The sequence below is a fragment of the Malurus melanocephalus genome, unplaced genomic scaffold, assembly GCF_030028575.1.
Source record: "Malurus melanocephalus ecotype Western Australia unplaced genomic scaffold, MMel_1.1 scaffold_0, whole genome shotgun sequence".
NCBI lineage: Eukaryota > Metazoa > Chordata > Aves > Passeriformes > Maluridae > Malurus > Malurus melanocephalus.
This window is the reverse complement of record NW_026623232.1, coordinates 10,414,928-10,437,008: the sequence shown is the minus strand read 5'-3', so window position 1 is coordinate 10,437,008 and position 22,081 is coordinate 10,414,928. Positions and strand designations below refer to the sequence as shown.

The window sequence follows — 22,081 nt, the reverse complement described above, 5'->3', positions numbered from 1 at the left end:
CACAGTAGGAAAAAAGAATTCCTTAGAAGAAAGTTCAGAGGTACTTTCTTCCTGGTATAAATGGAGGCATTTGGGAGTATTTCCAAGTGAAGTGGCAGTTCATAGGCTTTTTAAATGGAGCACAGTAAGTMATTTTTTAATTGTTCTGGCGTCTGAAGTGGTGCCTTGTTTTGTTTCTTCCCCATTTCAGAGAGCAGAAGGACTGTGATGACCGATGCCCTGGCACAATACCTGAAACACAAAGCACGTGCTTTGTGCCTCTGCTGGGGTGGAGAGTTCAATCCCTGGGTGCTGGGATAGCAGGGGGACAGCAGTGGAGTGTGTGCACTGTACCAAACACCTGCAGGACAAAAAGTACTTCTACTATGCTCCAACTGCAGGAATAAACTTTTTAAGAGCTTCTGCTGCCATACTTTCTTCTTCAACACACCAAATCTTAAACAAGGAACATTACTCAGAATACAAAATGTGCTTTGAAGGTTTTTAATGGAATTTAAAGTAAAACTTTTCTTACACAGATGTTTTTTTCTTACAGTGTAAAAAAAATGTAAAATTGCTCAAACTTACAAACTTGGAAAATTAGAGACATTTCAAGTATGCAATCAACTTCGTTTTATGAAAACAATGTATATTCAAAGTCCAAAATGCATGAGTCTTTCCTAGCATCCTGTGCCTGGTGGTTAATCTTCCTGTCCTCTACTGTCCAGAGGAGGCAAAGCTCAGTCCCAGGGGTGTATCATATTCATTCACTGAGGAGGAAGAAAAAAACAATTCCATAAGGAACCATTCTACCCCTCTGTAAAGATAATTTGAGAACTCTCTGTGCCCTACTCCTGTAATGGTTAAAACCTCTGCAGATAGGATTAGCTGGAGTGAAAAGATCATTAAATTGTATAAGCCTTAAGACAGGCCCAGAGCTACAGCTTTGGGAAGTTTGCTACTGGTTTATGAAATCATGGATAGATGACAGGAAGGAGCTGATCTGACAGAAACACTCTAAGAAACAGCTGAACTTATTGTGGAAAAGACAGCTTAGACACAAGACAGAACACTGGTTAAAGGATTTTCAGCTTTATTCAAATACTACTCAGAAAACACAACCTGTCCAGGTCACAATTCCAGTAACTCTGCCCTATCCCAGCTGCAGGGCATGTGTTTATCAGGGTTGCATCAYGTTAATTAATGTTTATACAGCTACAACCAAACAGCACAGATCTGTCTTTAAAAGGAAAGCTGCCCATAAGGGGTATCTTTCTTCATACAGTTGTTGTTGCTCCTCACACACACACACTACTTCTGTGAGCAGAACTACATTAGTAATGTCACAGCATACTTTTTATTTTTCTTGGTTAGGTTTAGAGTGCTTCTCACCTGGTTTGTGTTCGAGTCCATTTCAAGGCGTGGCGTGGAGGTACCGCAACAGTGGGGTGGTAGAAAGTGCAGTCTGGTCTYGTACACTGTGTATTAAACCTACAATGCTAAAACCAAAGGTATTTCAGAAGGGGCTGCTCAGTGCTGAGTGCCTGGTATGAACACACTGAGCTGCGCTGCAAGCTTCTATCGCTGTGTGACATCTGACCCACAACTGAACCAACACCCCTCCACCAGTGCCATCAGCTCAACCCAGTGACAAAATCCTTTTTAAAAAGTATCAGCTCTGAATCTGATGCTCCAAAACTGTCACTGCAGTGACAGGTGGAAAATGCTTTCAAGGGATTACAGAGTTCAGTTTGAATTGACCTGTGCATACAAGTTAGGAGCATGACACAGCATTGTCTGAGGAGGGAGAAAAGCCAGAGCATCTGGCTAATAATATCTGAGCATGGGTATTTTGGCATTGCTAGGGCTTGAAAATGCACTCAACTTCCTGGAATAAGATACAGGGACACATTTCTATAGAAGTAACCAATAGACTCCTGTAGTATATAAATTACATTAACACACTTTAGGGTAACTGGGCAATCTTTGAAGATTTTGTATATTGCAGTATGTCTGAAGAAACAGTCAGGAGTCTTAAGATGTATTCCTTCCTAATAGGCTCCTCCTTTGCCCCCAGCATCGTGGCTGGGCATTTCTGCAAAGAGCTATGGCCTTCTTCAAACAGAAGCTCCCCAGCAGCATCTGATAGAAAGATTACTTAAAAATACAATTTTCCAAATATCATAAGCCACTGCTTTTGGAAATTTTGCTTCTAAGTTAAAGCATGAAAAGTAAAAGCAAAAAGTGTGAAATCCTAGTAACATTTCCTGTCCYAAAGTAGCATATTTCACGTCTCTTTCTAGAAAGGAAGGAGGACAGGAGATACATCTTACTTTTGGATGATAAAATGGACACTCCATTTTCTTACAAGCTGGAAAAAACTTGCACAGCGGACTACTGGAGGATATGGACAATGTGGGTAGAGGTGCTAATAGGAGAAATGAAAAGAAGAAGAAGTGAGTCTGAATCACAGTAAATTGCCTTTTTAAGACAGCTCCTCACAACCTTAAATATATCAATCCTCTGCACAAAATTCCATTTTATAATACACCAAAGTTCAGCAAGAAATACAGACAGCATATCCCCATGCAGTTAGTGGATCTCATCCTGGAGTAGAACAAGGCTCTGAGGTCATCATTTAAAATAGCTCTTCATTTCAGRACAGGAAGTACCATGGTCAAGGCAAAGCTTCCAACAAATTACACAGAGATTCKGGTAGGCAGAGAATCTCAAATGTTAAATTTAGGCAGCAGCAAGCCTGTTAGAGTTTCAATTGACTGGACTAAAAAGTGCAGGCACGGCACTTTCCAGGAATACAGAGGAGCTGCTGGAAATGGTACAGGAGTCAAGCACATTGTACTTGGCTTCTGGCAAAGTAACAAAACGGCATTGAACTGTGACTAGGGGCTAAATTACTTCCAAAAGATCATGCAGTAAAGGCCCTGCACCCTGGCATGCTTCAAAGGCTCAGCAACACCAATCCATGTCCAAACACTGCCTTCCAAACTCTTTCACCGAGTAACCTCACCCTGAAAGTCATCTCATCATTACATCAACCTAACTCCTACACCAGACTAGGGAAAAAAAATGTCCAAAGGCAGAAGCCTATTTTTCTGATAGTAAACTTTTTAGTAACACTGGATTATTATTCTTCACCTAGCATTAAGAGTTAGAAAATTAGGTCAACTCAAGCAAAAAAAAAAAATTTCACCACTGTCAATTTCTGTTTCCAAAAATACTGTTGTCCCTTCAGCACTTTCATCTAAAGCTMAGAAAACAAGATGTGCTCACCTGGTTTAGGAGATGGATGGGGGGTTCGTCGACTAGCATGAGTGTAAGGACAGTCTGGCTTAGTGCACTTTGCATCATATTTACAGTTTGGATGGATGAACAGGCATTTATCAGCAAATTTGCAGTTAGGAAAAACTCTGAGGGAAAAAAAATATAATTAAAAAATCATACTTGGAACAAAATCGTCAAACATCTGTTGCACACAAAAGGCAGAATATCACAGAAAGCCAGAGGTGCAGCAGGGCTTGGGCATGTGTTGGTTACTTCCCAAGCAGGGCACGTGGTGTAGAGCATGAGCTGTGCACCACACACCTGTGCTCTGCTTCCCTTCCTGCAGACACTCCTTCCATGCACTGAATAACTGCACCACCTCACTAAAGCCAGTTGCAACTGGGCACAAGTCACTCTTAGTGTGTGGCACAGTGTAGCAAAGGCACTGGGAAATCAGACCTTCCCAGAGAGGGGTGCAGAACTCCCTATAATACAGTTTATTCTCTGAAGAAAAAGTTTTATTTTTAATTTAGTTACAGCGGATTTTAAAAGATAATTCAAATCTGAGTATGTTACTCAAATGAAGTTACCCAGTCTGGTAACAGTTACCTCAAAACAGATACGGATTTTCTAGACTGTTGCTGCTTATGGAAAAGAAGAAAAGACACAGGGCACGTTCAAGAGTTCACCTTTGCTTTCAAATTTAAAACTCACAATCACCACATTGCTATGTAATAATAGTCGAAGGTTCAAAAGCACTGTGACAGCTGGCAGAAGAGAGCCTGTTCTTTTAAGACACAATTCCTGCATCTTTAAGCAACTCAAAGCACCAGCCTGGACATTAAACTAAAGCTTCTTCTGCAAAGACACAGCTGCCATCCCTGTATTCTGACACAGGGGAGAGGGGTGAAAAACAGAAGGAATTACACTGTGATAATCGAGCTCTGATCCCACCCTGACAGACCTGCCTTGGAATATTTACTGACACAGAGCAGAAATTTGTAGCACTGGAATAAAAATCAAAATAGCATGTCAAGTGGATGAGCTCTGTACTACTCACTTGCAAGGTAGTGTGGGATGATGGTACACACATTCATCTCCATTTTTACACGCAGGCCAGTACTTGCAGCGCTCGAGCACCTTCTCCTGTTTTTGTATGATACTTAGGTCTTCCATTTCCACTACGATGATAAGAAAGAAATAAAAAAACAACCCCAAGCTGGGGGGTTTTGCTTGCTATTTTGCTTTTTGCTTTGCTATTCTACGTGCAATTTGGTATAAGCAATCTAGCATAATTAAAATTCACTATATTTCTAATCTCTCAATCAAAAAAGTAATGACAGTAAATGTACCATCACATTTTATGAAGAAAATTTCCAAAACCATAAAATGAAAAGTCATAATACTAGACTGACAGCTACCTTTTGGCRACAAAAGATCAAATTTGCACTGCTTACAAACAAAATAAATTAATTTTCTTTACAAATCCAAATTGATTCAAAGACTTGAACAAGACAATAACTCTTCAACTGAACCTGAGTTATGACTGTTCTGCTGAGTCACAAGTTAGGAAGCATGGCTATAATTTTCTCCAAGACATTTTTTTCTCTAGAAAATTATTTTAAGAGATGAAAGTTAAGAATCATTTTTTATGCTAATCAGATTTATTAGTATGGGGACATATACTGAAAAAGAACCACTTTAATGCAATTTGTTCAGACACTTGTTACCTGACCCCAGACTCCAATCCAAAAAGCATTTTATGAAATTCTAAGCTGAGATATTCCATACCTTCACTACTCTTACAGGAACATGGGACTTTGACTTTTCTCCTACTTAACACTGCTTGTAAAACCTCRTTATCCAAATTCATACCATTTGTCTTATTTTTCCAAATCCACCTAAACCATTGGCTTTTCAAAGTTTTCCAGGGCTGCTAGACTTCACTCTCTGATCTTACTAGAGACACAAACTGCTCCAGCTTCACTCCATCCTCAGCCTCATTTCTGCTTTCTCCTTGCAGCACACCAAAGCCAAACAATGCTATCCTGTTGAAGGACCACACTGGTTCCTACAGATCACATTGATCTGACTGAGTGTGAACTTCAGTCACATCCCTGCTACTTCACAGGAATCCTTAACAGACCTAGGACTGTACTGGCAACACTCTCCTGCACCAAATAGCTTTCTTCAGTCAGGAGTATGAGACTGCACATGTAAAAGCACGGATTTGCAAGGAGTGCTCTAAYGACCATTTCTCTGTGCTAGTGAAAATGGGCCCATGGATATACAACATTCCTTTCTTCTTCAAGATTGCCTGAGATGTGCAGTACTTCTGCAGCCAGGGGGACTGAAAGGATACAGACATAAAAGATCTTTTGCCATGGTTCTCTCATAATTGCATTACACATTTACAGTTGGATTCATGAAATTTAAGGGTTCTCAGTATGGCACCAAATAGTATCCTTTATTTAGTTCAGAAATTTGGATACACTGCTACTAAGGAAAATAAAGATCTTTATTTTCATAAGAAAGCTAAGTAAAAAAAACATGAATCCAAGCACAGACCTCAGGCAAATATTCAACAGGCCTGTGACAAAACAGTAGCCTCTCTGTTCATCACCATGTCAGCATCCTAAACAATTCAAACATGTGGCTCAGCAAGCAATTTCCCATGTAATTCATAAGAAATACAGAAAAAGAATACAGAAAAAGAATACAGAAACCTTCATTTAAAGTTAAGTTCTACTTTCAGGTTCTAGCCACTGGACTCTACCAATACCTTACACTTATCAGGCTCCTTTTGATGTCACAAACCTAGACAGAACCATTAATACCATCTGACATRTAAAAGTTCAAGGCATGTCAATATGTTAACTGTAACATCTCCTGTCCATCTGCACAGGGACAAATCATAACACGTCAACCAACAGATTTCTGGCAATGAAGACCAACTACATTAAAAAAAAAAAAAAAGCTGAATTTTACCAATACTGAGATGTGTGGAGAAATACCATGTGCCATATTGCTCAAGTATGCCAAAACAAAGGCTTCTTAAGAGATGGTCCCAATGAACTCCCACATTTCATTTGCTTAAAAAATGTGGTAATTTGAAGAATAAACACCACCACTTTGGTTTTTTAAGAGTGATATATTCATGATCAAAGTGCCACACCAAGGTTAGATGCTGTTGGAAAGCATAATTACCATCACAGTTTTCCAGCTCCCTGGTTACAATTTGCATCTGCTGTGCTCGAAGACCTTTTAATCCTTTGCCAGCACACAGGTGCTGAGTAACTGGCTTTAATCCTTCCATTATACACATATCTTCCTCTTCCTGATCAGAAAGGTATCCTGGTGGACTGGGCACGCCATCCAGTGTCACAATGAACTTGGGACTAGCAGGTTTCTCTGGCTGTGCAAGCTGGTCTCTATCAAACAYAGAAATGTAGTAAATTTAGATTTTCTGACTCAAGAGGTTTGAGTGAATGTGAACTGTGCTAGTAAGTGAAAGTATACAAGCTTATCAATGGGGAATCAAACATTCTTTTAATTRTTATCGGTAATGCATTCCTGTTAAGTTTACCTTCTATTCTCCCTGAGGCACTAAGAACTACAGCTCTAAGGTATAGTTCAGTTCATTGCATTCTGCTCAAAAGACAAACTAAAAGCTCATTTACAGTCAAGCCTGTGGAATTTACCGTTTTGAGACAAAAAAAAAGAGGGCAAATATCATTCTTGGAATTACAAACCTTTTAACACAAAAAATATTTGTCTCCTCAAAATTAATGAAAAGCACATCATKAAACAGTGGTGTAGAAGTTTTTAGAACTAGGATGAGAGAATTGAAATACTGATACTAAGAACTTTGACACTCAGCCTAAAAGGTCAGGCTAGCTTAACACCCTGTGTCTGACAGCAGACAGTGTGGACAACGAGAAGCATTAAAACAGGACACACATTTTCTCCAGCCTTTCACCATCTCTTTCATTTCACCTGAGTTTTTCTGAAAGACAGGTGTTTTAAAGTATTTGGAGAACTATGGAGTTCTCATCTTTGACAAACAGCAATGGGATAAACTTTGCTTCTCTATGAAATGAGGCTAAAAGCAACTACACTGTAGAATGGCTTTAAGAAGAGAGAAAACCAGCACATTAAAAACATCACATCTAGAACTTTTAAATTGACACAGTCAGAAACTGACCTACTCACATGTAAAAATTTACCTCTCTCCTGTAGCACAATCACAGCTTTCAACYATGACATTGCCAGGTTATCCTTTTTAGGTTTGTTTGTTCACTACTGGCTTCATTTTCAATGAACATAGACTGCACAGAGCCACTCAGAGAAAGGAAACACCAGCAGTTTCTCAAACACAGCAGCCCACGTGAGGAAAAATCACTCTGAACAGAGTGATGTACTAACTCTAAACAGGCTAGACAATTTGTTACCCAGAACTTCATTTGAMACTAACATGAACTCTAAGCTTCTCTTGGTCAAATTCTCCAGTAAGAAGCCTTAAGTCAYTGTACAGGATTCACCACACTCAATACCGTGTTAAAAGTTGTTTCTTAAGAAACGTTATCTCAGGGAGAAACAGGTATAAAACTAAAGGCAATTTAAGCAAAATGATTACTTGGCTAAGATTTCAGAAATCAGAACCAAAGCACAGTATTTTTCAGTTCCTTCTTTTTTCTTGCATATCAAGGACATGTTTAAGATGCAGTTGACCTTAGGATTATTTTCCATTTAGAAGAATTTCTGGGAGGGCATTTTGCCCCTGCTTTTTTGCCTCTGCTATTCAATGTCACTCCATTATCCATGATTTCACACCTCCTGACTGGACTGACAAAGCACAAGTATGACCAAATGACTCCATCTAAACCACAAAGAAGCACTTGACTAGTAACAGTCCTAAATRAAGTAGCTTTTACCGTGTCTGTATTAGACGTCCTGGGTGAACTCGCACTGCTTCTGTGCCCTTCCTTACCAGCTGCTGATTTTGTGGCACCATTTCCTCTGGTAACTTGGACTTCTTCAGGATAAATGACCGAGTATCTGTGTGGACCACAGATTCTGGGTCACAGTAATCTGCATTGGGAGAAAAATTACATAGAAAAGAGTAAAATAAGGTGATAGTTGTACTCTTAACTTATGGCTTATCTTTAATACAAATTTACATGGTCAATAAGCTCATTTTTTTTTAATTTCTTCCTAGCAGCTTCCAGAAAACATTTTTACTTCTCTGCTTATTCCACAGAGGTGGATCAACAGAAGCCATAAGCCATGTTAGGCCAGTTCAGGAAATCTTATTACTGGAATGCCTATGCTGAAACAGCATTGAAGGAGGTCAACTGCCCCCAAATCTCTCATCCTTTGAACAGCTACCAATATTCCATCCATTCCTTAGAGACGTAGAAACAAGAAAACTGGAGAAATCAGTGTAATTCATTGAAAAGGAGTATTTTRACATTCACTGGCCAGTAATATTAGATTTGAAAATATAAGATCACAAGACTTAACCCTGAGTCACTTGCAAGGTATCTTCAATTGCAGGATCAATCTGAAGCCGAGAGGAGAGCTCCTTTTGCTCAATTCCTAAAAAAAMCAGCAATAAGAAGCATATTTACTGCATGTCAACATGAAACTTTGATTAGAAAATTGAGGCACACTCTAATTCTCTCAATTACAAAAAAAAAAAATAAACCAAAACATTCACACTTGAAAAAGGTGACACAATTAGCCTGATATCAGCTGTCCGGTAAGAGCAAATACAGTGTTCCTATATTTAAACTGAAAAGTAAAATACTAGCACCATTTTTGTGGAAACCATGTGTGGGAAAGAATCTTTTAATACTTCATATGCTGAGTAATTGCTTTAAATACTCTAGAGTATCTTCACTCTCACTTAAGCTTTGTGACAGAATTACTCCCATAAGATACTAAGGAAAACATACAAAAGATGGGGAAAAGAGAAGTTATCCAAATGTAAATGCTTATGCAAAACTGTTCTTCAGTGAGATGTCACAATGCTGCTACCTTCTTTGTTTACTGATTAATCCTCTGAGGTTGTCTGTGTGTGCACATGTGTACACGTACTTATCTCACAACCATGCTTTAGAAAGCTGCCTGGTCCTCAGGGCAGTTCTGCATGCAACGTTTCATGCAGACTTAAAAACCAAAAGCTAAGCCTGTAAAATTACATCCCCTAGCATAAATTCTTAAAGAATATTATCAGATGACCTTGCATTTCTTCAACTGTCGGCTCCTTTGGCTCTTCTACTTGAAGCTGAGAAGTCAGAATAGGCAGTCTGTTTTGCACATGAATTACTTCTAACTGTGATTCTTCTGGGCTAATTCGTGTTCTTGGTGCAACTGGAACAGTCTGTTTCTGTGGAACTTTAAATAGAGAAACAATGGCAAATTATTTTCATACTACACAACCATACAATAGTACTATAGTACAATAGTATTATTTTTACATAAATTGTGCTAAAATAACTAATAAAACACAAAACAAAATCCCAAGCATCTGTCTCCAYAAAGAGTATCTTTAGGTACCTGTAAAATTTTTAGTGTGCGAGCACATTTGTGCATTGGCACAGAGCACCCTGAGTGGTACCTCAGAACAACTACTAGTTAGAGAAAACAGTGTGAAAAGGATTAGAGTGACAACAGCAAAATACTCATTCATCCACTTCTACATATAATTAATGTGGTACTTTCTAAATAGTTTTGAAATCACTTTTCTTTCCATCTTTCATACAAATAATCATGGATAATCAATGYTTCTCTTCATATGATGCCAGCTACCCTTTGCTAAAGTGCTTGTAAATAGAATGCARAACTTAATGGCAGCAGAATCACAGAATCACTCAGGYTGGAAAAGACCCTCAAGATCACCAAGTCCAACTGTAAACCTAGTYCACCACTGCCAAGTGCACCACTAAGCCATGCCCTAAAGTGCCACACCTATACCTTTTTTAAATACCTTCAGGGATGGTGACTCCACCACTTCCCTGGACAGCCTATTCCAATGTGTGAGCACCCTCTTCATGAAGAACTTCTTCCTAATATCCAATCTAAACCTCCACCAGCACAACTTGAGGCCATTACCCCTTTTCCATCAGTTGTTATCTGGGAAGAGACTGACCCTGACCTAACTACAACCTCCTTTCAGGTAGTTCTATGCCTATGTTCAGATAGCTGTGGCACGGAACTTGTGGGTAGCAGGACAACAGGTTGACCTCATTTCTTGGCTTCTATGAAGACTCTCAGACCTGGCTGTGAAAAGCCCGAGTATTCCCTTGGCTGAGTATCAGATCAGCATTCAACTTCTGATACAAACAACTAAAAGGTACCACTCAGCATTGGATTCATTATTTATGAACTTAATGTCTTGTTTCACCTGTGTGCTTTAAATTAGCTTACCTCCATATTTCATTCAAAATACTTAAAAAAAGTTAAATATTACTTCTGAAGTGGATGAACATGCATGATACAGATAAAATTCACAAATCACCTCTAATTTAAACTGCAAAGTGGTGCTTTTCTGCCCTCTCCACTGAAATATTCTCATTTTGGTAACTCAAACTAAAAGATCAGCACTATTAAAAAGATCAATAGCTTTAATTTAAAACCTTCYAGCTATGTCTCATTTCCTGCCATACGGCTTTGTACACAGGAATGAGCTTCCTGCATCACCCCCAAGTGCTGTTTCTTAGTTTGCACAATTTGAGAGAGAGCAGGCAAGAGACTGGGAATAGCTTTCAGTCCTACTTCAGATGGTATAAGAGTCATGCTTTAGGTAGTTCAGTGAATGCTCTTTCCCAGGCTAAGGTGTAATGTTTCCTGCTGACAATATGCAGATTTATCAACAGCCAGTGAAATGAAAGCACACACGACAACAGCTGGATGTGCCCTTCTTCAGCAGAAGTCTCTYGTAGCCAGGAGAACTGAATGCCTACACACAGACAACTGCTCAACTGCTGTGTTAACTGCAACTAAAATCACTGAACCGAAATTGCTGCCTTGCTGTTAAAGGACAATATACATCATCATGCATACCCTGATACTTATCAACACACACTGATAACATCAATCACTATGTTCCTAATCATTTTTCTTCTATTACCTGTATCGAGGGCATGTTAATTTTTTTGCTGTTTGGCTTTTTTCTCCTCTCCTCTCCTCTCAGAAGGAAGAAGAAGAGGAGTGCAGAAAGGGAAAAGAGTTTAAATAAATATTTCAAACYACCTACCTTATTCTGATTAATTTCCCCTTGGCAACTACTGACTTCTGAATAATCTGGCACTTCTATTTTGTATCTATACACATCACAGACATACTATCTTGATTAATACACTTTAAATATCTCTTTCCTCCCTTGTTTATGCTTTCATAATTCAGCACTGAAGATCAATGTAGATCAACGAAACAGAATATGATAAATCCCTCAGTTGTATCACTGACTTGCTATTTAGCATTTTGTCCTATCTCTAGGCACTATGTTTAGCTTGCATTATACAACAGAGCTAGGAAACATTAAAATAATAAAATAAAAACAATAAAATAAAAAGCAAAACCAGTGGTAATTACCAGTGGAATAATTAGTCGTTTTTGTAACTGATTCCTGTGCTTCGGAGATTGCTTTCAGTATTAAATTCTTATTGGCCTGTTTTGAAGGTGGCAATGAAGGTCTAGAGGAAATAAAAAAGAGAAATTAATTGTACAAGAATTGCACAGCAACTGTATCCATGTTAAAGACAGGTATTTAAACAGGTTAACACAGACATAACACTAACAGAAATTATCATCTACATTTATTATATCCTAATCAGTTTCCAGTTAATCTATTCTCTGAGTGGATGGGGATCCACAAAATGCTCTCAAAAATGGAAGTCCAGAGGTGTGATGTCACCTCTCAGCTTAAGCTGCTGTAAAACCATGCTACATCTGAAAAGCAATCTCTGYCATTAATTCCTTCCCACCTCTGCCCACCACTCATCTGTTGCTWTGCTTGTGCTGGCATCAGTAATCATGCAGCTGTCCTCAGAAATACGATCCAGCTGCCTAATTAGACTGACTCCATCAAAAACATATTAGTTGTAAAAAAAGGCTTTCTGCTTGTCTTTAACATCAACAATAAATAAATCAGGTAAATGTGCTGTGGATAAATTCAATACAGTGTATTAGCTTAAATATAAGCTGGCACYGTAGGTCATTAGAATGATTTCTTCTCTAGTTTAGATGTTCTTCCTCTACTGTTGAAAATCATATACAAAAAAATGATGTATTTTGACTAACACCTGACATTTAGACAGAATTAGGGAGCAGGAAAAAAGGAAAAGACTTCTCAAGAAGTTAGAATCACCATAAAAATCACCATAAAATCACAATAATTACCTGGTCTGAAATGTGCCAAAATTAATGTTTTTTTGCCAGTAAACTCTATCCAAATAATGTAAAAATTTACTCTCTATTGCATCTCAGATGCAAGAATGAAAACAGGTTACAAAATCAAAGGCAAAAGGGTGGCACAAATAGGCATCTCATCCACAGAGTTGTGAGACAGTACAAAAAATGTTAAAATGGCTTACTAAACTTTGTCAATTTTCAAAAGTGCAAACTCGTTTCTCCCACTTCCAAAGTTTTTGTTCACTAAATAAATTCTTGAAAACCCAGAACCACTGTGATCTTCAGTACCTTCTTTCTGGCTTTGCAGGTACAGACACACTGCTGGAGATGCTTCCTGTTCGCAATCCATAGTCTTCCTCTTCCTCTTCATCTTCTCCATCATTACAGAACTTTTTCACTTTGACTACTGAGCTTACAACAGGCAACCGTCTCTTCCTGGAGGTTTCCTCCTGCAACAGAGCAGGCAAAACAACTCGTTGAGCCAGCGAAGTAAGCACTGCAATTCTACCTAGAGCCAGGAGATGGAGAACTTCCAYTCCAGTTGAACGGTTCTAGGACTCTGCACAGCCTGAATATACAATGAAAACACAAGTTTTTCATTGAAAATGTAACTGTAAATGACATTTAGAGAAAAAAAAAAGAATAAACTCTCATGTAAAGACATATTATCCAACACCTACAGAAAACCAGGGTYTTTCAAAGAAATTTATGGTATCCTTCAAGATGAATCTGTTAAAAGTCAGTGAGAAAAGTGAAATCAGTATCAATGACTGGTACAGACTTTCTCCTCTGTACCAACTCTAAGTTCAGAGAAGTGTAAGAATTTACTTCTAGCAATTTATTTCTAGCAAGCTGACATATTCCAAAGGATGCTAATTGTTAAACAGAGTCAGGATAGGCCAGTTTACACAGTGAAAGGTCCCTGCTGACTCTTCTGGACATTATTCATTAAATAGTACTAGAAGTAACAGAAGACCTTTTTCAAAGTTTTTCAAGGACATATGTTCCTGTCATCCATCAATAACTTATGTACAACCTTAAATAAATTACTATATTCTTATTTGCACTTCTCCGTTCTCAAAAAGAAGGACACCAGCACATATCTTTGTAGAGCATTCTAGATTTCCAAATAAAATTCATTATCCTTTATGAAGAATGAAGTAAGTAATGGCAAAGACAGAGACCTTCATGAGCAGCAATGAACACAGATGTACTTGCAATACAAGATATGTAAAATACCTGCTTCACTACAACATTAGCAGCCATAACTATCTTCATTCCTCTCAAAAAAGGTGCTTTCTTCATTCACATGGGTAGTCTATCAGCTAAGACTACCACTCTGCCTGGCTTAGCCTGGCCTTCAACATACACAGGGCAGCAATCATCTTTTAGTTTGTCCTTGTACAACATCCATCCCAAAGAATGCTTAACTGACATAGTTCTAAATCTAATAATAATAATCCTAAAAGTCAATGCATCTGGGCTAATAAACAGCATGCCAAAAATCTTGATTTACACAATTGTGTAAAGCTGGGGCTGGGAGTATACATAGCACTTAGGGAAGATCATGCTGTTTCAGTGACCTTCAGATAAGAATTACAATTCATCACATGCGCCTTAATAAGGGACTAACCACTAGTMTAACTCAATATGACATGATGATGTYCAKGATGATTAACTCTGAGATACAGCAAGATACGAGATAATGATGTCAGATTATGAAATCTGTTTTTATCAGTGAACCCAAAGAATGAAATCTCTAACCTACTGGTAACCAGTGGCRGAAGTCTTTTTATTTCTCTGAGGTCAAGATTTTACTAGAAGTGTACACAGTAATTTAGGCTCCAAACAAGAATAAACTTTTGCAGTAGTTTGGGTTGTACCAACCTCACTGCCCACTTTATCAGCACCAAGTTTGGAGGTAGGTCTGTGACCTTCTGCTAAGCTGCCAAATGCTTCTGGATTGCAYAGCTGGCCTGTTTCCAGAGACCTGGAGCCTTGTGTGTCTAACTGCCGGCTCCCCTGCAAGCCGCTCTGCTGTGACAATCTGGGCACATGTGCATGGCCATCTGCACTCCTGACAGCTGGCGGCCGATAGATCTCAGCCGAGGGACGAGAAGAACCATAAGTTACAGTTACAATGGGTTTCTTCCGTGATAAAGGATTCTCCTGAACGAAGTTTAGGTCCTCATCAATTAGGTCATCTGGTTCAGGTTTAATGTCAATTACAGCTTCAGAAGGTGACAACTCCCTCAAAGGCTTGACAGTAGATGTTAAGCGAGATGCAGAACCATCTTCACAAGATTGCCTGATAAAAGAAGAAATTGCCAACTATTATCTGCAAGTCAAGTCCTGGAAAATGGGAACTGTCTATAATCAAAGCTAGGAGGGAAGAATTGTTAAGGTATTATTGTTTATACAAATTTAACACACTGATTCATATTTTCAGTTTGGTTAATTAATCTAAGTCCATATGTTGCTTAAAGAACTAGGTTCTGATTTAATGTTTTTTATACAACGAATTGTAGTAATGCTTTACTCTTCAAAACYACTTGTATTTTTCCAAGTGTCTGTACTCCTTACAATGGCTATGACACTYACAGAACTGCTGATGTCTGAAGGTGTGTTAGGAAGTAGCCAGCAGCCTTACCTTGAGGCAGTGTTCCTCTGCTCCTGAGAGCTYGTTGAAACTCTGGAGTCGTTTCTTTCAGTCCGAGTGCTTGACACTGCAAGAGGKGGGAAGATATCCTCACGCCTCCTCTCATCACTCCCACATGAAGTGCTTTTGCTGGAAGGCAGGTTGCTCTCAAAGATACTAGATTCTGAAGATTTTACACTGGTTGGTTCTGTAGAGACAGGTACCTTTCATTTTTACATTACAGCATAGCAATACAGATTTTGCAATGAACGTAGCTATGAAACTGCAAACAAGATGTTGTAGAGGCCTGAAAATACAAGCTGAATGCTGWTTCAGCTGAAAACATAATCAAGAAACATAGAAAAATAAACTCCAGACTCAAAAATAAAATCTTTATCTGAAAATATAAAGAAATTTTCTCAACAGTCTGGATCCAAAAGACCACATAAATSAAAAATTAACAAAACAGCTATGATTTTTTGAAATTCATTAGACATGTAACACAACACAGAAAAAATAAGCCTGCCTTCCCTCAACATTAATTTTCTTACTTACCAGTAGTCACAGATCGCAGCTTATCCAAAACACCATGGAGCCTGAAATAGACAGCAGACAGGCAAGGAAACAAAAGAGAAAAAGCAGAAAAAAGAATTTTAACTTACATTCAGAATAATCATCTTTCAGAAACCAACTGMCTTTCCCCGCCAAGACAAGCACCTCATTTATCTAAGATTTCACCTTCCATCCAAAGTATGTTTAACGTCAAAAGGGAGGCTTAAAGCACCTTGTCTACAGTATATCTTGAACATGCAGGTATTCATCACATCATCTGCTTTTGGCATTTAGTYGGTTTACACAATCAAAAACAGTACCTCCCACCTTTCACTACAATCAGTGGAATTAAGTATCAAAAGGAGTSGTTCAAAAAACCCAAGGTAGAAGCCTAAGCATAGCCTGAAGTTTTACTTTGTATATGAAATTTTAATTACAGAGAAGAGTTAAACATAATTGTAAGTATAAACTTAAAAAGTATATAACTCTTAGCACTTAAGATTTTCAGGATTCTTCCAGTATGTTTTATATAYACCAACAATATTCTCTGAGACATGCTGGTGAGCTTCAGTGACGTATGAAATTTGCCCTTTGCCTGTGAAAAAGGCACTAAACTGAAGTAAYACAGAAAATTACAGGGCTTTAATATAATGAGGCTGCTTAAAAATAAACACAMACTACAGTGGGAAGAAAGGAAAAAAAAACCCAACACTTCAATGCATATCTTACTTGGAACTCAAACCTGATCATGGGCAAGTCCATAATTTAGGCTGACTATTAGAAAGGAGCTATGGAACAAGAACATTTGAAAAGAGTATSTGAGTGTAAGGAAGGCTACACTCATCCTCCTACTGAGCTTTCACTAGAATATTCGTCAGGTGAACTCTGGTGATGCAGATCAGCTTCCACACTGACCTCTGGTTCAGATAACTGATCTGACTCTTGGTTCAGAGTAACAAGTGGTGGCCAACCAGCAGGATTGCCAGGTCTGTCACAATTGCTGTGAAACTTTGCCAGAAGGCCCAAAATTACCAGCTGGAGAGACAAACCAAAGAAGGCAGATCTTGCTGTGTATTTAACCAATGTTTAAGAAAGTAAACATTCTGGGCTGTCTCTAGAAGAAATGAAAGCATATAAAACTCCCAACTATAATGCTATGTAACCCTTTTCCACCAGTCCCCTTACAGCTTATTAATAGGCTTCATCTTGTCTTCTTTTCYATCCTTCTGTTAACCAATACCTACTCTGGTACCTGACAAAGCACTCTGACATTGAGTTTGTATTTTTATAAATATATATGTAATGTCGATATTGACTTAGGATTAGAATAGTAACTATGTTTCAAATTTAAGCAGGTGTCAAAACCAGCTGGCAGTRTAATATCTGTATACAGTCAATACACTGTTTTAAATATACATATATAAAATAATCTTGCTTTCTCCACATATTTATTATTTTTGCAATGAAGTTTTAATTTCATTTACAAAGCCATAAAATTGTTTTCTGCGATACATTATTCTGTTACTTCTCACTCTATATCAGGATTCAGTCAAACCCCTCATCTACTTGYAAACTTCACTGATTGGTCAAATTCCTAAAACTACTATGAGAAAGACAACTGCATAACTTTCTGATACAGTGAAACCCRTAAGTTTTGCCCAGGCAGACCACAAAAGGAAGAAAGGAAATGCCTATGTAGTTTTCAAAAACGAGGTCCATGCTCAATTGTACTCCTTTATTATATTTTTGACAAATGCCAGGGAAAAAAATGAAACCTGGGTAAGTAAACTCAAACCATATTCACACAAGCAATGCTATCACCTGGAAATCCATCAGTTTCAATAGTTAATACAGTGAATTGTAACAACTTAAATTATTTTTAATTTTTTGTCAGTGTTTAGGATTTTATAACATGCCCAACTTCTAAAATGTTTCTCTCTGCTATCTAATAATAGAAAAGCTCCTAAGAACTAATTACATTGAAGAAATACTGGAAGTGAATGTAGTCTGTCAGTAAAAAAAATGTCAAAGRAAGCAAACTGAAAAATAAGAAAAATTATAGTATTTCTCTCATCTATTCAAAACAAAATAATGGTCCTTAAACTTCTATCAGGTAGGAGATTTAGAAATAAGATTAACTTGAGAAAATACGCAACTCTGAAAGCAACAAAATCTCTATAGTCAAATGTCTGAAACACGGATTTAATTGCAGGTTGCTACTGTAAAACAAATTCAGAAAATACACGAGAAATATAATGCCTAAGTTTGTCATGCAGAATGGAATAAATTGTCAGATACTGACTGTAGAGTTGAACTCTTTCTAACTTATCCTGCTCACAGGAATTCWGAGGTTCTACTTTTGGTTTTTAGAGTTGGGTGGTGGCAATAAATAAATAGCCTGAGAGGTGGGAATACCTAAGCATTTGGTGCTAAGCCTTGTCAAAGACAGTATACAGAATTAGATCCACTGCTCATCTGCCCTGATATAGTAATTCCCAAGCACAACAGCAATCTGAAGGACTATTAGCATAAAAGCAAACAAATTGGTATTTTACATCTAACTACAGTGAACAAGGCTCTCATGCTCACAGTAGGTTTTGCAGGAATAACTTTAAGTCAAAATACAACCCTCATTTACCTGAGCATTTCATTCACAAATCTGACTGGCTCATAAACAAACAAGGCAAGTCCTCCAGTCCYTTGCCATGTAACTATCACCTCAAAAGCCTGGTGACAGACTAAAACTACTTTAGTTRTTAGACCTGCAAAGTAAAAGTTTTGATTAATGCAAGTTACCTAATGGAAAGATAAGTAACTCCTTTAATTGTCAGGTTTTATTTATAGAAAGCAGTCTTGGACTACTGATAGGAAGTGTGACAAGTAGCTTGTAAACATACCAGACAGTAAACCTGACAGTATTGTTTCCAAGGAAAAGTGAAAGGTCTTCTGTCATCTGCTCTTGACTCTTCTTATTGGCCACCATAACCATAATATAATCAGGGAGCTCTTCATCTAACAGAAAGAGAAGTATGTTGTTTTAAGGTATAATAAAACATGGAAGACATAGCAAACATCTTTAAACATGTAATCAGATWTTTTTTTCTATTTTACTCTAAAGACCCTGTAGGCAGAGGATTAGGTAAGCAAATTAARAAGACTTCCATTTCTTCTGAGGTTCAACATAAATCTGATCTACAAGTGAGGAATAAAAGATCATCAGCTTCATAAGAGCGTATTTATAAAGTGAGTAAACAGGACAGAAAGAAGGACAAGACAAAAGAAAGCTACTCTGCTGCCTATATCCTTTTTCTTGAATACTAGCAAACATCTACAATATTCATCACTTCAAATATTGCCAAATATAGCACGTTATCCTACCCAAATTTCCTTTAGTTACAAAGAACTAGCAGTTACAGAAAGAAACAAAAGCATGGTTCTTGTGCAGAGGCTACAACGAGGGAGAATCAATTTTCACTAGTAACCTGAAAGAAGTAAGGGAGATTTTTTTAAAAACATTACTTGGAAAGTTGTCCAAAATACTCTAGTCATGATAAAAAACCTGAAAGATGACAGAAACTTGGAAACAGTGGTTTGAAAAAAAAGAGGCCAAGGCAAGACAGAYTTAGCAATAAAGAATACAAAATTACTTAAAGAAGTTTAGAAGCTGACTGAGAAGAAACTCCAGACACTCTATGCTGATCCTAGGACCACAGGAAACCTGTCCTCTGAATACAAGAAGCAGAAGGAAAACAAAGAAAGTATAATCRTAGTTGGAATCAAAGATGGCTAGTATTCTACCAGCATCTTAGTATTAGAGACAAGAAAGATTTTTWTCCCCCACAAATACAGGAAAAAGCAAAGAATCAAGGACTGACAAACTGAAACCTGGAATGAAGGTAAAAAACCCCAACCAGTCAAACCAGAAAAAATGATTTATTTTAAAAGACAAGCTTTGAGATGGTGAAAAAGGGGACTTTACAATTAGCAAATTGTAAACACATTTCCTTGGCACCAGCTGAGTCCAGAATGTCAGCTCATAGGTAACTCCCTTGTATGGAGACAATTCATTTTTCCATAAATACAATGCCTCCCTTGAAATAGGAAAGAAAAYGCATCCAGGCTCAAACCACAAACTTGGCCCTGCAACTCATAGGATCTCTAAATTATTCTCTCAATTCCTTTTCTTCGCCAGAAATCCAAGAAGCATCACAAACAACAACAATGCAGTTGCAATACTGAGGTATTTTATTTCCAACAGAATGTTGTGTTAAGTTACCAACTTTTACTGCTGTARAGAACAGCTGCTCTGAAGAGCAATGTCCATTCAACCCAGGATTCAGAAAAAATAAACAAACCCACAAGAYGTTCACACTGCTCACCTCTCCTGTCACAAACCAACATAAAATCTCCCCCTGCCTCTAAGATTATTTCATCAACATTAGCTCAATGTGCTCCTAGTCTTCCTCTTAACAGTAAGCTCTTACATTTTAMAGGTTTATCCCACACAGAGTTTCCAATGTTGCCTTTTAACTTTCTAAGCCAGTCACTCATGTTTGTCCRCGCTCCTAATTTCCACAAAATCCTCACCCTGAATTCAAGACACTGTTAAAAATATGCTTAAGAAAGACTGATTCCATCTCAAAGTGGTCACAGCTAACTGCTGCTGTATTTGTAAGGCTCTTGCTTTATATTGTTTCTCCTAATGCTTCAAAGAAATTTCCTTAGATATGGTTTATTTGCAAGGCTGTATTTGCAAGGCTCTTGCTTTATATAGTTTCTCCTAATGCTTCAAAGAAATTTCCTTAGACATGGTTTATTTTTCTTTCAAATACCTTACCAGCATTTCTAAAAGACTTTTAGACTGACTTCTTAGTTATTTGCTTTTAGTTCTTCATATACTGTTGTTCACATACTGCTTCCTCTTATGCTTAGACTAGTACTTGGTTAAGTACATCTCTTTCTTTCTTACTAGTCCAGCACTTGAAGTCATTYTTCTCATGCTTAAGGCTTCTGTATGCAGCAACACAAGTAATGGTAAGTTCTATTTGCTAAGCTGTTTTTTTCCTATGTAACAAAATTGATCTAGAGAAGATTGCTAAACACATGGCAAAACTTACCAACATAAGCCCCCAGCTCCTGTAACTTTCCTTTTATAGCACCCTAAAAAATAACGAAATAATATTTAACGGATGGAACAACAAAGTATTTCTAACTGCAAAGACGTGGGAGGCTTAGCAAAGTTTTTCTCTTTAAGAAAAGGTTTTAAACACAATGGTTTAACATACTAACTTTTCCTAGTCTCTACTGCTCAGGATTGAAACGTCCTAACAGCGAGGGACTGACAGAGTAACGGCATCTCACACTCTMTCGTATTTCCGACAGACAGTTCCTGGCACTACCAGACAACCTCCAAGTCCCAGCTGCCCTTTTTTAAGCAGAGACCACCTCGACTCCTAACGTTCCAAAAACCCCGAATCTAAGATGGGTTGATAAAAGGTCATTCGCGGCTCAGCAAGGAACTGCCAGGATTTTCAAACAGCGACTGCCGAGTGGGAGTCGCTGGCAGGTCCTGCCGGTACCGGGGGCTCACACCCGGCCAAGCTGCGCGCTCCCCGGGCAGCCCCGGGGCCGGGAGGCTCCACAGAACAACAGCCGCAGCCCCCGGGGCAGAAACGGCACTGGCAGCTCCCCGCCGGGGAACAGGGGTGCCCGGACTCCGCTTCCCTCCAAACGACTCTCCTGCTCCCGCCCCTCCCCGAGGAGTCCCGAGGCCGAAGCTCTGACGGGGGGGGGGCCGGCAGGAGCCCGGTGCCTCAGCCACCGGCCGGGCCTGCTCCGACAAACGGGCTCGTTCTCCTGCCGCGGGCAGAGGGAGCGACCCGGCCGGCTCTGTCTCACCCGGATCTTGCGGCTGATCTCGGTGCCGATCTCCATGGCTGCGCCGAGCCGCCCCCGGCCCGCCCCGTCTCTCGAGGCCCCGGGCCCGGCTYCCACCGCCGCCCGCGCGGGTACCGAGCGCCGCACGGGCACCGCTCGCGGCCTCCGCCAGCACCGCCCTCTGCCGGGCGGCGGCCGCAACCGCGCTGCACTGCACTGCACCGCCCCGCTCCGTTCCGGCCCGCTCCGCCCCGCTCCACCGGCACCGCCCCGCCCCGCCCCGCTCCACCGGCACCGCCCCGCTCCGCCCCGCCCCGCCCCGCGGCCGAGGAAAAC

The 22,081-nt window shown here is 39.2% G+C and overlaps 1 protein-coding gene across 2 annotated transcripts; it reads right to left on the bottom strand.

Moving 5' to 3' along the window:
- Nucleotides 1-455: 455 nt before the first annotated feature.
- ZC3H14 (zinc finger CCCH-type containing 14) lies at nt 456-21,901 on the bottom strand. Of its 2 annotated transcripts, XM_057383950.1 has the most exons (17): nt 21,767-21,901; nt 20,986-21,028; nt 18,766-18,880; nt 15,872-15,912; nt 15,329-15,524; nt 14,566-14,986; nt 12,967-13,127; nt 11,860-11,960; nt 9,505-9,660; nt 8,785-8,859; nt 8,196-8,352; nt 6,469-6,692; nt 4,322-4,442; nt 3,271-3,407; nt 2,313-2,407; nt 1,372-1,478; nt 456-749 (listed from the first exon to the last, which is right to left on the bottom strand). In XM_057383950.1, exons 1-17 carry the CDS (start codon nt 21,800-21,802, stop codon nt 743-745), a joined length of 2,193 nt encoding a protein of 730 aa, XP_057239933.1. In that variant the 5' UTR covers nt 21,803-21,901; the 3' UTR covers nt 456-742. The 2 variants fall into 2 exon arrangements, with proteins under 2 accessions (XP_057239933.1, XP_057240011.1); XM_057384028.1 differs by lacking the exon at nt 20,986-21,028.
- Nucleotides 21,902-22,081: the final 180 nt, after the last annotated feature.